This window comes from Haliaeetus leucocephalus, unplaced genomic scaffold (assembly GCF_000737465.1).
Source record: "Haliaeetus leucocephalus isolate CR32 unplaced genomic scaffold, Haliaeetus_leucocephalus-4.0 Scaffold944, whole genome shotgun sequence".
Taxonomy (NCBI): Eukaryota; Metazoa; Chordata; class Aves; order Accipitriformes; family Accipitridae; genus Haliaeetus; species Haliaeetus leucocephalus.
The window spans coordinates 2880913-2900427 of NW_010973380.1; the positions used below are offsets into that span (position 1 = coordinate 2880913).

Genomic DNA, 19515 nt, shown 5'->3' on the forward strand with positions numbered 1-19515 from the left:
TAACCTGAATTTGCTCCTGGTGAGGAGTTCCGCGTAAGTGGTGATGCCAACCAAGTGTCTCTAGAAGCTGCTTTCCAGCTCCCGCTATTTGCACAGCTGACTGCGTAAGTTGTACAGTAACTTAAACCAGGCAGATTGATTAACAAGGTTTAAAGAAGTCGTTTTGCCAGCAGAAAAATAATGATCCACCACGTTGAAATGTTGATTGTAGGAATTGATCAAAAATACTGCTCAAACTGCATAGCGATAAAAATATATTGAGCAGTGAAATCCTAGTGGGGGCCGCTGCTGAATAAATTCAATTTCGATAGTCAAGCCAGAATGAATATAGATTTAATAGCTCGTGTTTCAGCTGCACTTAGGGTCCTGATCCCATATGTATTCAATTAAGTTGTTATTTGCCTTTATCTGTTGCATGTTAATTCTCAGCATGTTCTGCGTATAGTCCCAGAGCAACCTGTTGTTTATTGGATTTATTGCTTTTAGGCAAGCCAGAGTTTCACTTATTAAAGGTCTGCTTCATGAATTATTTCCAAATATTTGGTCCGGGAAGGGGATATTATGCAGTATCAGAGGAGTTAAGGAAAGCAAGAGTGCAAGTGGCATGTCTTCTTGAATTTGGTATTACAGCTGCAAATAAGGATGAGACTTTTTCTACTCTTAATCTTAATGTGTTTGGAGGTCAAAAGATTAAGTCTCCTACCAAATCGCACACAGGAAATTTCTTTAGAGGCTGAGCAAGTAGCAGCTCCCATTTAGGTGAGCAGGAGACCCAGGCGCTCCATAGCGCTCATCTGTGGGCATTAGTAATTTGGTGTTTGGCTTCCATGCATCAACATTTTGAATTTCCTTGGTGCTACACAGCCAGGCATGTGCTTTCTGCAGGACAAGACTGTGCGTGATGCACTGTATGACACGAAAAACTGTCGGTCCAATTCCATCTCATGGTTTTGGTAGATAATTCTGTAATTTTAAGTAGTTTAGCTGCAGCTTGGTTTTCTTCTCAAGTGGAATGAAGGTGGCAGAATTTGCCCCTATGTCAAATCAGTTCTTGATATTTTATACTGAGCTTGTTTTTTGGTTTTCATGTGAAGTAAACCAAGGCAGACTAATTGTGAGAGTTTCCGCAGGTTAGTAACGTGCACCTGGTAGCAATTTATGGAACAGCCTGTGTCCTATTTCATCTATAGGAAAGGTCCCTTTCGTTCCAATGAGTTAAAGCTCTAAATTAACTAAGAGGAAAATGATTCATAAAGGAAAGGGTTGGGTTTTTTTCAGCTAGCAGGACTGCAATAATTAATGTGATGCAGGTCGTTTTTTAAGTATTGAATCTCAAAGTATTTTGCAAAATACTTGAAGGATTACTGATCTGAGAACCAATGTGATGTGCTACTCTGCAGTGTGCAATTCTTCTTAAGCACGTGCGTTGGAATAAGTCATACCTTGCAGGTCTGGGTTGGCATACGTAGAACTATGTAAGATTTAGTCCTGTTGATGCTTGTTCAAAAGTGTTATTAGTTCTTACTGACAGAGTTGAAGGGAACACTCAATTTTTCACATTATTTTGTAAATTTAAAATATTTTCATCTCTTGTCTGCATGATAGTTAACTATAATAAGAAGCATCAATCTTAATTTAGTGCCAACTGGTGTGTTATAGATGTGATCTGCAGCCTCCAATGTCAGAAAGATTCCTTTCACTGAATTGAAATGTTTTTGAATTAGACCTGCATGCTTCACTGCCAAACTCAGGAACTCAAAAGTCTTGGCAGCACAAGAAAAGGAAAATTATTTTAAAATCATGTGATATATTTCTTTTAAATCAGACTAACAGTTTGAGGCAATCTGATTTGCCTTATCAGTTTTGAAGATGGTGGGAATGGTCATGCTTTCAAGTTTATTTCCTCAGTCAGGAAGGATAGAAACTTATTTTTGTATAAAATCAAAATGGAGATATCCAGTCTTCAGGAGCTGGGGCTTCTAGAAAAACATGAAGTACTAGGAGACTTGCACTAAAAATGAGAAAGGTGAGGGGAGAATATCTATATAGACCTCTTGCTCTTCTTGCAGCAGTTCTGAATGCTGGAAGAAAGGTAAGTTTCTTTTGTGTTTCTAGGTGCCGATGGGGAAGGTTGCACTGTGTTAAATAATGCAAAGTACCTTTGCCAGCATGGACTTGGATCTTTGGCACAGTCTCTTGTTATTGTTTCTTTACTGACTATTTTAACAATCTTTCAAATGCTAGAAATGCTGTTTTCTCCCATCATTCTGCCCTTTCACATATTAACGTGCAGTCCTGTAGAGTTGGATATCTGACTGGTCAGTGCTGAGCTCTGATCTGATTTTCAAGGGACTTCGGGCCCTTCTGGATACCCCAGAAAAGGCTGAAGTTTTGGCTAAAACATTCACAGGGGCAAGGAGACCTCTCTCACAGTCTAGTAGTCATCTGTGCACATCGTAGGCTGTACTTACAGGAAGCAATGATGTCCCAGATGGCAGGAGGCAGCTGGTGAATTTGCACCTCTACCTCACCTCCAACTTCTCCAGATCCCCTCTTCAGACTTAAACAGCTGTATCGGCTAAGTCCAGAAATCCAGCCAGCCCAGTAGCTTGTCTCCAAAAATGGCCAATAGCGGATGTGCAGGAGAAAGTAGGAAGGTGAAGGAAGCAAACAGAAATACTTCCCCGGAATGTTCTCCAACCCTCCGTTGAATTGTGTTTCAAGGTCTTCCTCACTCAGAGGGAAATCTTTTGTGTTTAGTAGCCACAGATGGATTTTATTCCATGGATACATCCCAGCATTTTGTAAACCTATGCAGCCAGCCTTGATGTCCCATGGCAAGGAGCTGCAGAGCTTACCTACTCACTGAACCATCAGAGAGCTGTTTGCTGCTCTGGGTGAGAGGAGCTGCCTCCCTCCTTGCTCATTTGATTTTGACATCAGTTTGAGGTACGTCTGTCCTGCAGCCAGAGGTTTCACCGTGGATGTATAGACACAGGCAGATGTATTTGTATGAATATACATACCAGTATATGTAATTATGGCGGCAGGGACTTGATATGTGGTCACTGACCTCCAGTTCTGTGCATGCTGCCATCACTTCATGGCTATTAGTACCTGAGCTGATTAGATGAATGTTTTCTCTACATGATGCAGTTTTACTGATTCTGCAACAAAATCAGCCTTTTGCTTTTCATAAGCAACGGAAGATTTGAGCACATCATGATGGAAAGCCTACATTATTCATCATGTCTGGCTTTTGCTCATGTGACTGATGGGACTTTGGAAATGTTCTAAAATGGGGGGAGGGGTAGCTGGCCTATTAGCTAAGACTGCACAGCCCAGAAGAACTCCTTATCACCTTAAGAGGAAGTCTTGGTCCCTTTTATGTGTTTTTCCTCAGTGCTGTTCTCCACCAAGAATTTATTCTTTCACTGCCTGCCCAAACTTTCTCCCAAAGGCCCCATCAAATTCTCATGTCTACGAGGATATTTCTTAGCTCAGTTTCTGTCCCCATCTGGAGAAGGATCAATTTTGCCTTATATGGCTTCTGAGACACTGTTTAACAAAAGTGTTTCCTCTCGGAGTCCAAGGGCTTTTTCATTCCCTTTGCAAGCTTCTGGGGAGTTTCATAAGGCCCTTAAGATTTGTTCTGCCTGAAAGGTCCAGGCATGAGCTTCTGTCTCACAAATTGGCAAGTCAGTCCATGGTGCAAGGCTGCGGAGAATATCTACTGCCCGCCTTCGGTATGGGAGAGTTATCATAATATAAAAGATAGACTAGTGTATAGAAATATCATTGTCTATTATATAGTTGCATACCATATGATTGTCTCTAAATATATACACAAACATGCCTGAACATATATGTATGTTTTACCTACAGGCATATGTACATAATACACCAGCAAATTTTTCTCCATATTTAGGATGATACCAGGGTAGCTATTTCAGCAAAAATTATGCCTGTCACCAACACCCTGCACATCTCTCCGTGGTTTCCGTGGTTCCTTCAGTCCCAAATCCTTACACCCATGTTCCTGCCAGCTTTAATCCAGCAGTATCCAAATCCTGACTCTCCCCTCCCCTTTCCTCATACCAAGTGCAAAATGTACGCAAGCGGTTCCCACTCTAATTTACGGCGTTCCTTTTTTCAGCGGTGCTTTGGGTACTGTGAGAGCAGGGGCAGGAGGACTTCCCAGAGCTTCACCTCCATTCAGGAGCGGGTATTAAGACTGCTCAGGACTCAGGGCAGTGCAGATGTGGGAGGTAACATGCTGGGGCCTCAAGAAATCTCTAGAGAGAGGCTTTGAAAAGCCTGCAGGCTGCATCAGCCCCAAGCACCTCCCTATTCCCAGCCCAGCCCCGGGCTTTACGTGGAGGTGTGCGCATGTCGTGGAAGTGTCCAGGGTATAGGTGCCTCCGAGTAGCTGGTGTTTCAGACCTACCAGTTAAATTTTCTTTTGCAACTCTGAAAGTTTTTTTTCATTTAGTTGCACTGTGTAAAATTAAACTTGAATGAATGATTACCACTCTCTACTCAGTGAACTATGGTTAATAGGGGCGAAGTATAGTACATTAATCTCTGTAGTTATGAGAAAAGATACATTGTTTTGGAGAATCTGGTTGGTTTTGTTTTCATTAAGTACGTTCCTTAGCACATTTGTAAGAGGCAAACAAGACTCGGAAGTGTGTGTGGGAAATGTCAAATTCAAGAACCCTTAAACGCTTCTAAGATTTTATAATTTCTGAAGAGAGTAACCCACAATATAAGAGGAGCTTATACTTCACTGTTCAAATCCAGTGACTGATGGCTCATGGAAGAGTGAATAAATTCAGTTGATCGTGTCCCAGACTTTCTGAGGGACCCAGTGCTGTTCCCTGCCTCACTGAACTGAAGGCAATGAGAAGATCTTCTTGAGTTTATGAATGGTGATTTCAGTTATCTGTGGTTTGGGCACACATTCTGTAACACACCATCGTGCAGAGTTTCAGAGTAAGCATCCACTGCTTTCATCCTCTTGGCTTAAATTAACTGTGTGTTACCTTAAATTTAGAAAGAAAACAAGTATTTTGCTCACATTTCTGTGGGAAAATCATAATAGTCCCTATTAATGAATTCTGTCTTTTTAACTGCACTCTGCAGCTGCTGAAAGCATGACTCAATTCTGTCCTGTGTCCACCTCAGAGAGCAAATCCATTAAGCAATTTTGTGCATTTCAAAAATGGTCTGTTTCCTATAAATTATGTAACTGTACTGAGTATATCTGTAAACCAGGTTTTGAACTGTGGGTATAGACAAGGACAATTAACTGCAAAGGGTAATTCCAAAACAGTACATTGGATAAATGATATGTTACTAGGAAATGCTCTGTGATAAGAAGAGCATTTTAAAGCAACTTGTTTTATAAATTATACCAGCTATATTATGAATTATAGTTAATTTTAATTACATCAAAATATGCAGAATTAAAAGCAGTTCAATGAGAATGCAGTTACAACCTTTCTAAGGGATGATTCTGCTACACAGACTTTGTTAGAAAATAAAAACGAGGAAATTAAGATAAGGACTTGCACGTTTTATTTTATTCTGCATGAGAAATGTTAGGTATGTTTTGCTGGATACAATACCTAAACCAGAACTGGAAATAGAGAAACAGAGCCTCTGGCCCCAAAAAGTAATAGGATTGGATAAATTATTACTCTGGTCTGTGTTCCCAAAATAGAGTTGAGTGAAATGTTGCAACTACTTAAAAGAGGAAATATTAGAATGTATTACCTTTTTTATCCCCAAACTACAAAATCACTAACCTTCACCAAAGGGCTGCTTGAGGTACCTGAAATCAATAGCAATACCACCACTGACTGCCTGATTTTAGTTTCCTTTTAATAACTGCTAAAGTAAAGGGCTTGGATATCATTGGGGTCTGAAACAGAAACCACCCTTTGTGCCATGGTTTCTGCTTCAAGATTTGAGGTGTCAGCCACAAACCGCACACTGTGGCCCTCACCCAGCCCATGGCTGGCAAGCAGCTGGGCAGCAAGAGGCAGCTTCTGGATGTGTCAATGTGCTTTCTGTTGCTCCCGCTACTTCTTTTCAGAGCAACCATAGGGTCCAAACCTGAAAGCGTATCTCCAGTCTGCATCCATGCTGGTGTTGTGGTTGGGTCAGGAGTGTGATTTTGAATCTGATGTCCTGGTCCTCCTGAGTTGTCCTGCTGCAGTGTCTAGCATGGCTGTCTGGGGGTGTGGATTCCTTGCAGAGGAAAGGAAAGGAGTCTGGCGTATGTCAGAGCACATCTCATGCACTTTCATCCCTTGGAGCTCATCTGTCCATGGGACTGGACTACAGCTACCCCTAAGTCTGCAAAATATGCAGGTCCTCAGCATCAGCTCTTCTGCTACACTGCCTACCAATGTAGAAATAGCCTTCAGGTGTAATTTTCACATCGGTTGAAGTTATTTATATGTGCAGGTGTCTAAGGTGTCAAACTCTTTCTTACTCAGTAAACAATTAAATACACACTTAAGCATAAGCCTCTACTTAGGTGGATGTGTTTGAGTTTAGAACTAGACATCTGGATGTGTTTAAGATTTCAAGCTGGATATTTAGAGGTTAAAAGTCTCAGGGAGGTTTTTGGTGGGTTTTTCAGAAGGAGTGTTGCCACTCACACTGAATTAAAAATGTTTAAATGTCCTTTAAAACGTGGTCCTTGGGCCCTGGAAGCTGGCTTTTGCACCACACTGCAAAGCCATGGTGATGTAGGAACCTAGATGTCATAGACTTTTGGTAAGAGTGGGGCTCCTAAGTCACTTAGGAACAGACCCTCAGAAATATCCAATCACCTGGACATTAGTTAAGTGCTTATTATATTCAGGAGCCTTTGAAAAATCCATTACCTGCATCTTCAGCTACAAGGAGACCTTTACAATCAGGCTTTTATGCTTTGTGACACTTCACAGAGCAATCTATAAATACCTTAAAAACCTGGGGCTACTGCTAAGGATACTCAAGTACCTCAGATACTTTTAAAACTTCTACCCTTATTAGTTTTCAAAGCTAGGAGCTTATGTTAGGATAATTGGAAGCATAAGACAGTTTGGGAAGAAATCATTTGTGTGCCGAAGAATGCTGCATAAGCATTACCTTTTAACAAATTTGTCCTGCTGTTTTTCAGGTAAAGGTGATGTGTTTGGTGATATCTTCTGGAAGGAAACCAGTCTGGCCCACGCATGTGCCAATGTACGGGCTCTGACATACTGCGATTTACATATTATTAAACGAGAAGCCTTGCTTAAAGTATTGGACTTTTATACTGCTTTTGCAAACTCATTCTCAAGGAATCTCACGCTCACCTGCAATCTGAGGAAGCGGGTAAGGCAACAGCTCTTGTTTTCCCCTTTCTCTCACCGAGAGATTGCACGCTCTTGCAGACTGTTTGCAGTGTTTAACAACCCCCAATTTACTCTCGATGTTTTCAGGTCATTGCAGATTAACTGGCCTTCCAATAAATGTCGTCTCTGTTTGTTAATGATGCCTCCATAGAAGTTACCTGTAGATTTGCAGCTCTGAGTAGCAGTCCTAGCAGGGTGACAAAGGAATTACATTTCTTTTCCTTTTCTTCACAGTTGCTGGTTTTTGGCTTTTTTCCCCCATTGCGTAATGTATAAAGTTATGTTTTATAGTCTGATAGAATCAAGATGCTGGATTCCTCAGAGGTGAGGTTTAGTCTCTCACCTGCTAAGATATAGGTCAGAGGACAGTCTGATGGATCTGCATGGCATAGACCAATTTATTGATGTTAAATAAATAAAATGTACTCAGCAAAAGTACTGTATTAATACCTGCTTGTCTTACTTGCATAGTTTAGAATTTTAGTATGGCAAGGTTAATAAAGCTTGGTAGCGATTCTACATTCACAGCTCACTTCTTAAACCCTCCTGCTCATTTTATAATCAATCAGCAATGCTCACTATCCATTAGTCCTTTCAAAGAACACTCCATCTAAAAATTAATTAGCTATAAGGATGTGTCTTGAAAACAGGTTAAGGGATTCTTTAATTCGCATTGCGGCTGCAAAACTTAATCTTTATGATGTTTTTTTTAAGATTGATGAGGGTTATATAAATTTCATTTGCATAGAGAAATCTCATAACAATGATTTATAGATTATTGAGCATTAACTGTGATCCTCTAGCCGCTGAAACACATTTTTCTGCAGCTGTACCTTGGGCATCTCACCTGATAATGTAGCAAGGCTACCTCAGAATTTCACAAGACAAATTCAGCCTCTGCAGTAATAGGAATTCAACACAACTAAAATTTTACTTTTCTCAGTCTAGTTTCTCTCTATCCACTGGAGCACCTTACAAATGCTTCTTTCAAAGGAGGTTTAATTTTTAGTGCATTCCTTGTGCTCGCTAATATACCAAGTATGGCACAAAATACCCATGGCAAAAAGCAGATGCAATGGGATTACAGTCCCCCTCTGTCTGTGCTGAAGCCTGAATGAGCTGAATTATAATCAGGTTTGGTTCCAGCTTGTCAGCTTACCTCTGTCTTGAAGGTTGTTAACTCTGCTTCAGACCTGAAGAAGGGCTTTGGGGCTTGAAAGCTGGTTTGGGGTTTCTAGCTTATTGCTTCTCTGTTTATAAGATGTCCCTCAAACCTTGACTTCAGCATCCCCAGCTTGCCATCTCGCCTACCTGTAACATGCCACCAGCTACTGTCCCGCGATGACAATTTGGCTCAGGCATTGCTGACGGTGATTTCATGGGACAAGATAATGCCACGTACATTGTGCCAAAATGTATTCTTTCCTTCTTAAAACCGTAAACCTGTCACTTCAGCTAGGTTCCTGGGACTCCCCTTCCCCCATTAGCCGTGACAAGGCTGTGTACAGCAAAAACACATACATATCTTTTCCTGACTCCAGCGATGTGCTGGAGTTCAACTCTGTAGTCCAGGGGTGCATATGGGGAATAGCCTCCTGGCTGGGTTTTCATGGATTTTCTTCTCTCCCAAACACCTTTTTTTAAGGAAAATTAGTTCCCCTGCAGGGCCCTGGCATAGGGAGTCGCCCAGGTGGAAACACTCGTGGGCTCATGTCCCCAGTACAGATACCTGCTCTCTAGCTCAGTGTTAGGTACGTGGACTTTGCCATGGGGGCAGTGACTCAAAGCAAGAAGGAACAGCACTTCTAAAGAGATGTTCGATTTCGTAGAAGGAAAGGAAGTGTTGGCTGGGGGCACGTGTGGGCTTTACATGAGAGTGGGTGGAGAGTCAAAGAAAGGTTGTGTCAATGTGGTCCCTGCAGGGTAGAGTTCATTTCACTAAAAGCTGGGTGATGATGTCCAGGCTAGTCACTGGTCACCTTTCTAGCCCATGAGGAATGGTTCCTCCAGAAGGCAATCACCTGGCCCCTCTTCAGTGCCCAGTCTGGGATGGGAAAACCACCCCCTTTCTGCTGAATTTTGAGAGAGTCCATGACCACTAACTTTTAAATACCTAGGGTATATCAGATGAACTCCGCCTATGATGTCTCCTACACTTTTACTCAACAACTATGTTGGGAGGACTCTTACTTCTAGTATTGCAGTAAGATGTGCTGAGCCAGAGCCTGCTTTGCAGAAATTCTGTGTATTGGTCTTAGGCACAAAATAGATTATGCTACTTTCAACACCAGGGACACTATCTAAGTCCTGTTACATTAAGTTATTCAGGGGATTGTTTCAAACCTCATATCTCCTGAAAGTATACGTGATTCCCTGTTGGGCACAGAAGTGTTTGACGGTGAGTTCATCTCTTAGGAAAAGCAGCGCTATCCAGGACAGTTCCATCAGGTGAACAGAAAACGGTAGTTCAGGCAATGAGTTTAGGCTGACAGAGCTGCATTGTACTGCAGCAGTTTGTGCTGGAGTCATGTAATATAAATGGAAAGAAAATCATTGTTTCCTTTAATTGATTTCAATAGAAATATACTTGGCACTTTTTCTATGTAGTCATCACTCGTAAGGTTTGACATTTAATTATGAAAAAAAATACACTCCTTGCAGTTCTGTGTTCAAGAAAATGGCTGTTCTCACTCTCAAAAATATATAAACAGAATTGTTTTTTCATCAGGTCTGCTCTTTGAAATACGCATACATGTATGTGGGTGCACACACACGTGTTTGTGCTGCACTGCCCCTCAACCAGCACTTAGATGTAGTCCCTGGACTGCAAAACAATTTAGACGTTCAAAAGGCTAATAAATTAATAATAGTACTGAACACAAAAGGTTAGTTCCACATGACAGGGAAGAGAAAGTCTTGCTGAAGTGGGAAGATAATGTTTTCTCACTCCCAAATAACATTTAGAGGCCTGGCATGTTGAATGACCTACTTAAGGCATCTGCTCAGCATGCTATTATCAACTCTGGATTTTTGTTGTCTTTTTTGAGTTAGGTAGCTCAGCCATCACGCTGCATTTATGAGCCCATAAAGTGAGCGTGTCTGCTAGCTTTTCAACCTGCAGTCATCTTTCCTGCCCAGGGTGGCGAGGTGACTTTTATTCTGTAATTGCAAAGTATTGCAGCATATCATGTTTCGTGCTCTGAAATCTTTCTGGCACATCTAACGTCACTGATGCACACTCCAAGGCAGAACTAGGACTTTGAACTTTTTTTCCAAACAGGGAAAATAATTAATCTGGAAAGATATTCTTGAAAAACACAATGAGATTACATAGCTGCCTCAGAGGACTGAAAGTTATAAAGCAGTGTTTGGGATAAGTCTTCAAAGAGTTAATTACTGCCTTCTGATGTTGGAAGAGAATATTAATAATGTCTAATTCATTAAGTGCTTTTCAAGATTTCACACAGCTGGAGGAGGGCCTCTCTGCAAGCTTGAGCCATGGAGCTTGGCCTGAGGAGGGGAGCCAAGACAGACCTCTAGGAGGCTCGAACCTGTATAAATAAATGTACATTTTATTGATGGTCAAAATTCAGGAAGGCAGGCCTACATCAAGCTACCAAATATGTTCCCACAGAAAACAAGTGTTCAGCTGAAATATTTTTAAAGTTTTTTTTTCCTTTTCTCATCATAGGTCCCATTTGCATCAGCTAATGCACCACCTCCACCTAACTGCTAGACCAACACAGTCTGTGCAAGTGCAGGAAAAAATCAAACTCAAATTTTGGCCCTCCTGAAATCCCAACTAAAATTTCCTGTGCTTCAATAAAGCAAAGATTTCCCCCAGCTTTTAAAGTACACGGTTGCATGCTGCTGTTTTCTACCATGAGCAAAATGAGCTGTGTTAGAGAAGTGAGTCAGGAGCACCAGGGAAGAGGAGGATTGTCCATATAGGAGCTCTGGCGCATTTTCTCCTAGAAGGTGTGCTGGAGAATGAACCAAGGAGATGCGAGGAGAAAAGAGTGTCTTTAAGGCAGTGAAATACCATCCGGAGAGTCTCGGTTCTTTTCCATGACACTCTTAAAGCCAGGAACAACACTGTGAGCGACTGATGTTATCTAATTCCTCCAGCACACTGTGAATCTCTGAGGCTCTTTAGTGGGTGAGGCCATCAGACCGTCTTAACACACATCCTGTTTTTCTTTCTATTTCAGATTGGAGTAATTTCTTTTTAAATTGTCTTCCTGGTTTTTTTTGAGGTTTTAATGAATCGCATGTGGTTTCTTGACTGAATCACTCGTCATTTCTGTGTCACATAGTTTTTAGAAAAGCTTTATTTTAATTTGAATTCTGCGTTCATGTCTCCTGAAAGTGAAGGTTGTACCGAGGTTCATTCCGGATCCCCCTTCTTCTTCATTTTTAAGACTCTCCAGATGGCGTGCGATATTAGCGAGTGTCCTGATGCAGAAGCAATGTCAAAAGCAGAAAGCGTTGCTCTGTGTATTGGCCCTTGCTCCTGAAGGTTGCACATGTTCTGGTGAACCTGAGGACTTTCGCAGGTTTTGAGCTCTGAAAGCCATTCACAATTACGGCAGCTTAATTCAGAGCTGTTTGCACTTTGCCAGCTGGTGCTCACACTCAGTCCTGATCAGTTGTGGGGAGTGACTTGCTTATGTAGAAAGGGATCAGAGCATCGTCCTTGGGTAACTGGCAAACAAAAAGCTGTGGGGTAACTGTGGAGCAGGATGTGCTGAGCACCTCCTCTGCCCAGTGGTCCATCTACACTGGCAGGTCCGTCATCCATTTTCACCTTTTTTTCAGTCTATTATTGGGAACTTGCTCCATGTGGGACAGTGATGATGGCAAAACTATCTGGGAAAACCAAGTTTTTCCATCATTATTAATGATGAGAAGCAGGGGAGAAAAACATGCTGCTTAGGGAGCTGCTGTGACTAATAATGTAGATCAGCTGGTGGGGGCTTCAGGGGGGTCCTGGTCTCCTGTCTCGTGATAGGGAATATGCCCATCCCCAGGCTGGTACTTGGTCCTCATCCGTCTCTCACTCCTGATACTTTCCTTTTGCATGTGCAGCTTATTCTTGTGCTGGTTTGAGCCAGTGTCAAGGGTCCCAGGGAGTGCGGGATCAAGCCTCTGGAAGGGCAGATCCAACAGATCAATTTCTATTATGGCTTATACGGCAACCAGGTTTTTGGCATCACTTATCTCCGAGTTTGTTTGTAACTCAATGGCTTGCTCAAGCCTATTGAAAGTTAATTTGATCAGCTTCTTGATGGCAACGTGTATGGCATGTTTCCTTTCCCTGCCTGTATCTTTGCAGGGACTCAAAGCATCTGCAGGCTGATACATGCTGCTGCTTGCTGACCCTAGCTGAGGCAAGGGGACACAGAGGGGTTCCCCATCCAGGCATGGTGATGCCCCTCTTCACTTCTTTTCACTTTTCACTTTCAAGGAAAAACACTGAGTGATGTTAGTCACAGCCCATAGCTGTGCTGCCCATGACATTGTGTTTAGACGTTTACAGCTCTTGCTTCATTACTGCAGTTAACAGGCAACTCTCTTGTGACCATGGCAAAGGACACCCTCTTCAGCTGTGTAAGCCAAAGGTCTGACCTCTTACTTTTCCTCCTCACTCTCTCCTCACCTGTAACTCCAACAAAAGTAACACACCTTATTCCTTTTTTTTCCTCCTTTTTTAAAGCAATAAGGTCGGTTCCGTTTGGGCATAAATGGGCTATTTACCTCCTCATGCTCTCTCTGTAGAGCTCACAGGCTAGCCTTGCCTTTAATTTCACCAACTTCCTTTCTCCATCTCCATGTGAGAAAGGAAAGATTGTTCTACCTTGTCTCAGGATGCTCCTGCCCTTTCCTGTCCCTCTCTGGTCTTTAGTTGCCTGGGTTTTTTCTTCTTTTATATGAACATGTTGTCCCAGAAAATGAAGTCCTATAGCTATAGTTTAGCTGTAGCGACAGTTTAGCATGATTACAGAGCAAACAAGTTATACCCTCAAAAATCAATTTGGTTTTGTTTTGTTCACATCTTAGCAGACTCTGCAGCCTCCGTTATGCTTGAAGAAGCTTTCACTTAAGACAATATTTTTAAATTTTTTATTGTTTGGTTTCATTGCATTCACAGCTATCTCCAGTTATGTTAATATTCCATTGCAATACTTCCTAAAGGACTGTTTCACTGATTTAGATCTAGTACTACTTCTGATAGTGTCTAGACTTGTATATTGAATGTGCATGGGACATAAGAGCCCACTTCAAGCAACACATGACCTCATCCAGATCTACCAATTGACAGTGGTCCCTGGCTGGTCCATGCCTGGGAATTTCTTGAGAAACTGCTAATGGGTCTGGGCCAAACCCATGTGAGGAATTTATCAGTATGGAGAATGGAGTAATTCCTTGTGTATTTGTATCTGTGTGGTTACAGACAGCCCTGCACAGTCCATGCTACACCTTCTGCCATTGAGAGACCCATGCAATTCCTTGTGAGTGAGGATTACAGATCTGAGGGTAGAGGTTTTTCTGCAGCTCTTCCATCTCCTGCTCCCCTGAGCCATTCCCTGTGCCTTTGCTTCTCTTCAGGGACATGGGGATTTGAGTTTAAAGCAGTCAAAGCAAGGAAGTTAGTCCTTGGAGGTCTGTGCATGACTTTGCTAGGTAGAAGAGCAGCGTAAAAATTCAAAGAGAAAGCTGTGGCAGCATTAACTTCACCCCTCTGTGCCTCTCTGCCAGACGGCATGGGACAGCTGTCTGAGCAGAGCGATTGCTGTAAAAGTTGTCGGTGGGTTTGCTTTCTCACTTTTTTTTGGTAGCTGTGAGTCTGACTCTTTTCTGTGTGCCTCACTCCTTCCCTCTCCTTTTTGCCACTTCATCATCTCCTTTACGGTGGTCTCTTCTGGGCACCCTTTGGGTCATGCAGACTGTGGGAAATCAGGGGTATGAGAGCAATTGTGCCTCTGAACCACTAAAGCTGTGCCAGAGAGGTTTAGACTGGACATTAGGAAGCATTTCTTTACCAAGAGGGTGGTCAAACACTGGAACAGGCTTCCTAAAAGCTGGTCGATGCCCCATGCCTGTCAGTGTTTAAGAGGCATTTGGACAATGCCTTTAATAACATGCTTTAACTTGGATCAGCCCTGGATAGGTCAGGCAGTTGGACTAGATGGTCACTGTAGGTCCCTTCCAACCAAAATATTCTCTCCTCTCCTCTCCTCTCCTCTCCTCTCCTCTCCTCTCCTCTCCTCTCCTCTCCACCTCAAGGACTTGGATGTCTTAGTGAGAGTTTAAATACTTACCTGAAAAACAGGGCATTGTATATCCCGCAGGGTCTTTGGGAGGCTTGGGGTAGTATAGATTCATGGCACAGTCTGGATTACTACATTTCACCTTTAGACTGCAGGCAGATGCAGAGATTAGCCAACGTGCTATCGTCTTTAATAGTGTTTCAGAGTCACACTAATCCCACAAGGGTACCGGCAGGCCCCTATTCTATTCTGAATATAATCTCTAAATTAAATACCTTCCTTAGATGTCCTGACCATGCTTCTGTAGGAGCAAGAGGCAAAGCACTCTGTTAAAAGTAGGACTGAGTCCAGTTCTGATAATCCTTTGACATTACAGAGATAGACTTATTTTTTCCTGGATGTGTAGCTTCCCTGTCTAAATCTAAATCAAAAGGACATTTGATCTTGTTTGTCATACTGCTGGTTTTTGTTGAGAAATGCAAGGCAATTTAGCATACTTTTCAATCAAGATCTTTGAACAGCATGGTATGGCTGCAGAAAAAAGTCATGCGTGCTGATATACTGCTTTCTGCATGCAGGGACTCAGCAGATTTTATAAAAGGCACTCTGCTGATTTACCCCAGCAAAAGATATGAGCATCTCTTCTTCAGGCAGGCAATGCAAAGAGTGATTTATTTGTGTGTGGAGAGATCATTAAACAGGAAATGTCAGGGATGGGCAGCGTCTGTAGGAAAACAAAAATGTAAGCTGGCTATGTTAGAGTGAAGAGCCAGATTGACGATGATTTGCTATTGTACTTTTTATGAATTAAAACCATTTTCTTATTTAGAAAGCTGTCATAATTAAGAGACTCTCCTTAGTTGACTCGGAAGGCCTTCTGCAGGCTCTCTGTTAATATCGATTCAGGGCAGTGTTGCTTGCGCAGGACTTGAATGATGATAAAAAGTAAATCAAAGGTTTACTATATTTAATCTTGTAAATATTAAAAAATAAACATTTTGTGTTCACCTCCCCTCATCGATTAAAATTGACGCTTTTAATCTCTTCCAACTGCTAGGGAAGGGGAGGGAATGTGCATGGTGCAATGGGAAGCAACATTGCCATTTCAATTTTGATTGCCAGTTAAGAAGGTTTTTATCATCAGCCCCCCCTGTGTTTTGATATTGTCATGTCCACGGGCACCGGCAGCTCAGCCAGCAGCAGACCCGAGCGGATCACCGTCCCCATCCCTGAGCTTCTCTTGCGGGCTGTTACTTTGCCAGGCTCAGCTCTGCGGCAGGCTCTCTTTTGGGCAGGTGTCCTAACAAAGCCGATCTCCCCACAGCTTTGCGTGACTCCTCTGGTGCCTAATAAGCCATGGGAGTATTACAAATGCATTTGTGTTACCGCTGAGTGTAGCCAATTTATTTTGTGATGCCCTCAGTGTGCCCAGCAGCTGCCACTGCTGCAGGTGGTTCCCTGCTTGTGGGCCACCTCCGTTAGGTAGAACTGCGCCTAACGCTGAGGCCACCGGCATCCTAGCAGGTAGGGTTTGCACGGAAAGTGGGGAAAGAGGTCTGCTGTGTTATCTCACACCCCTCCAAACAATTAGCCCAGAGCAATGGATTTCTTCTTGCATGGGCTGCTGAGCCTAATTGCTATGTAGATCTACAACTTTTCCAACACGATAACCACAAAAAGAGGGGGAAATGTTACAAAACTGAGATGATTAATTCCAAGGGTTCTGGTTGCTTCTGTTGTTGCTTCCTGGAGCTGAACACCAGGCGTTTCAGTAACACAACACAGCATGACTTGCAGGTATAAAAATGAGTTTCTACACCAGGCTTCTCACTCCCCAAACCTTACTTCTGCAAGACTGGGAATGCCAGTCGCAATGCACCGAAAGCCATGGCTGGGGAAAGAAAACTTCTGCCTGTTCATTGGGATGATATAAATGGATTCCCATAGGCTTCAAAAGGAGAAGGCAGAGCTTTAGCATTCACCCCAGTGGGAGTTTTCTGGCTCTGCCCAAAATGGGATCAATTTTGACCAATCTAGAAATGATCTGTAACAATTTCACAGCTGTTTTGTGCTGGAGAGAGCACTAATTTTATTCTTGTCTCTCCCTCTCCGAACAGGTTTTTGCCTTGGCTTGCACAAAAAGGCTCCTCACCAGTTACGTACTGTAAGCCTGTAAAATGCTAAATAAAACTCCCTGTGTAAGGTCTTTCTTTTCTGTAGAAGTATAAATCCATCCATCTATTGTTCTGCAGCACACAATTCACCAATGCAATACCCAAACGTGCTGGTTCAGCATGTGATAATCATTGCAGCCGTGCAAATCCTAGATTTACCTTACTTTGAATGCTATTTTTGGGCTGCTTTCTACAGCAAAGAAACAGTGCATGTAGAAAAGTATTAAATTGTACACAAAGTGCAAGAGAAACTTTGTGGGGAAGTTTGCATGAATCCCACTAGTTTTAGTTAAAAATAAAACCCAGCCTGTCACTTTCAGCTTAATGATGGCTGATTGACTGTGCCTTTTTTAATTGTCAGCCGGTTACTGTGATTAGCAAGCTGCCTCAGTTTAGGTCCCGTGCAAAGGAAGTCTGGAGGAGCAATTTTGAGAGTAGATGATTTACATATATGCCAGAGGTGGGCATAGCTGTCAGGAGGGACAGGGGGATTCTGGGAAGCACCTGAAATAAGCTGAGTCCCATATTATTGCACTTTTGAGCAACTTGCTGAAAGGCAAAAATCTTCCATGTGTTTAGGAAGCAATATATATTATTAATCCATGTTTTTTCCTCATATTTTTACTTCTCAGTTTTTACAGCCCTTAGTCTTAATTCGTTTCCCTTCCTAAAGATAACAAAAATATAATATAGTTTTCAGATGTAAGTTACTGTTAAAAAAAGAGCATAGCCTAAGCAGTTATAAAAGTCTCTGGTTCTCTTAACTCCCTTAATTAAACTGTCAGTGATCTTTTGAACTTCGGGACCTCCCCTCAGACTTTTAGGTGAATTTTAGATTATTTTATTAGCACTCCTTTGTCTCAGCTGCCAAAAAGATTTTGTATAGTGCTTCCTATCTAAATATTTCCATCAGTCACTTTACCTCCAGCGCAGCGGGATGTACCTCTCCGTGCTCTGTGAGTACAAATGCCTTTAGGAAACAGTCCATTGTCCTCTGTTTTTTATTACAGACAGCACTTCTCTTACCACAGGAACAGGCTTTGGCTTTTTCTGAAAGCCTAAAACACTTTGCACTCCCTTGAAAATGTGAAAATGGGGACCTAAGCAACCAGTAGATGACAACAGCAAAGAACAGCCATTTCTAAGCAGGATATTTCTACCTGTCAGCTGAAATGCAGCATTTTTATTAAGATTAGCTTTGCTTTTCCATTCATGCCCATCACTTGCCCCTCAGTGCACAGACATCCAGTTTTCCTTCCCCATGTCTATGACCTTATCAGAGCATCCTGGCATCTCAGCACTTAATTTCTGTGTCTAGCCTCACTATTTTCACCAATTCTGCCTTCCCTGACTGCCTGCCATTGTAATGAATTTCCATCTCCATCATGTGTCTAAGGCAAATCCATTTTTAAATGGAGCAGTTGTTGGTCGTTCAGAGCAGCTCAGTTATGAATGACCCCCATACTTCTCCCAGGCTGTATTAACTTTTCTGCCAAAGAAGGCTACAGTAGAAATATAAATGGATTAACTGAATCATGCATGTTTTTCATGTGTTATTAATTGTCCCTGCTTCCATTTCTTAAAGGACTTAGCCAATAACCTCAAGATGTTCTACAAAAGTACATGAATAATAATTTACAAGCTCAACACAGCCATGCATTAGTGTACCAAACAGACGCCTGACTGATCCGCATGAACCATCAGCCATAACTTAAAGCATTTACTGCAAAGTTTGAACCACGGCACTATTTGCCCTGTGGTCCATCAGTAACGTGTCCTATGAAGAGCTTCCTCCCAGACCAGTTGTGCTCAAATTCAGTCCAACGTGTCAGATAGCTGCTAATAGGGTAGATAAGGACTCTGCTGGGACAGAGATTGACCTTGCAAAATCCCCAACAGCCTTCTTTAGCCTTCCTAGCCTTCTTGTGGGCAGATGCTCTTGCTCCACGGATCAGCCCTGCCCCATGGGTGGAACATCTGGCACAGTTGCACATCTGTAGGCATTCTTTAGCATCTAAGGTGGGTGATGGACCCCGCTGAAAAGAGTCGGCCTCCTGGAAGTGCCTGGACAAGGCCTTACTGGGAGAAGGTGACTGAAGAACTGCTGTCTCATGTGGGAGGCTTAGGGTTAGCCGGATTCTTCAGATACCAGAAAAAAAATCAAACCAGACAAAAAGAGAGAGGATGCTTTAGTCAAAGACTCGGAGGTCAAAAGGACCTCTGGGAAGCAAACACAGCATCTGAGATGAAAAGTAACAGAGCCAGAGGTAGAGATCTGTACTTCTGTCTGGTGTCTCTCTGCATCCTTGCAGCAGCGTTTATCCTGTACCAGCTGGTGTTTTGTTAATTGTGTGTGCACAGAGAGTGGTGGAAAGCATACGAACAGTGTGTAAACAGGGTGCAGCATAGTCACAAAAGGGGAAATACAGAATCATCAATGTTATTGATTGCAAAGACCTGTTATTTGTGCAGGTATAGGATTTTCTTACTGGCCCCAGAAAGGAAGAGGGGACAAATCAACTGGACTGACTCCAATTTTACATGAGGAGGTCATTTCTGACCACTTTTAAAGCCAGATTTGCGAAAGTACACAATACTGAGGATTACAAACTAATTTGTTTGGGTCTGGAGCAATGAGATAAGCTAAGGCTGCAAAAACAGCAGGCTCAGCCCCTA

The 19515-nt window shown here is 42.5% G+C and overlaps 1 protein-coding gene across 1 annotated transcript in view; it reads left to right on the forward strand.

Annotated features, from left to right (window-relative positions):
• The window catches only part of KCNH5 (potassium voltage-gated channel, subfamily H (eag-related), member 5), a 159725-nt gene that overhangs the window by 123573 nt on the left and 16637 nt on the right, over positions 1-19515 (forward strand). The window contains exon 10 of the mRNA XM_010584153.1: positions 7178-7374. Within this exon, the coding sequence (XP_010582455.1) occupies positions 7178-7374 (197 nt within the window). The remainder of the gene's footprint in view (positions 1-7177; positions 7375-19515) is intronic.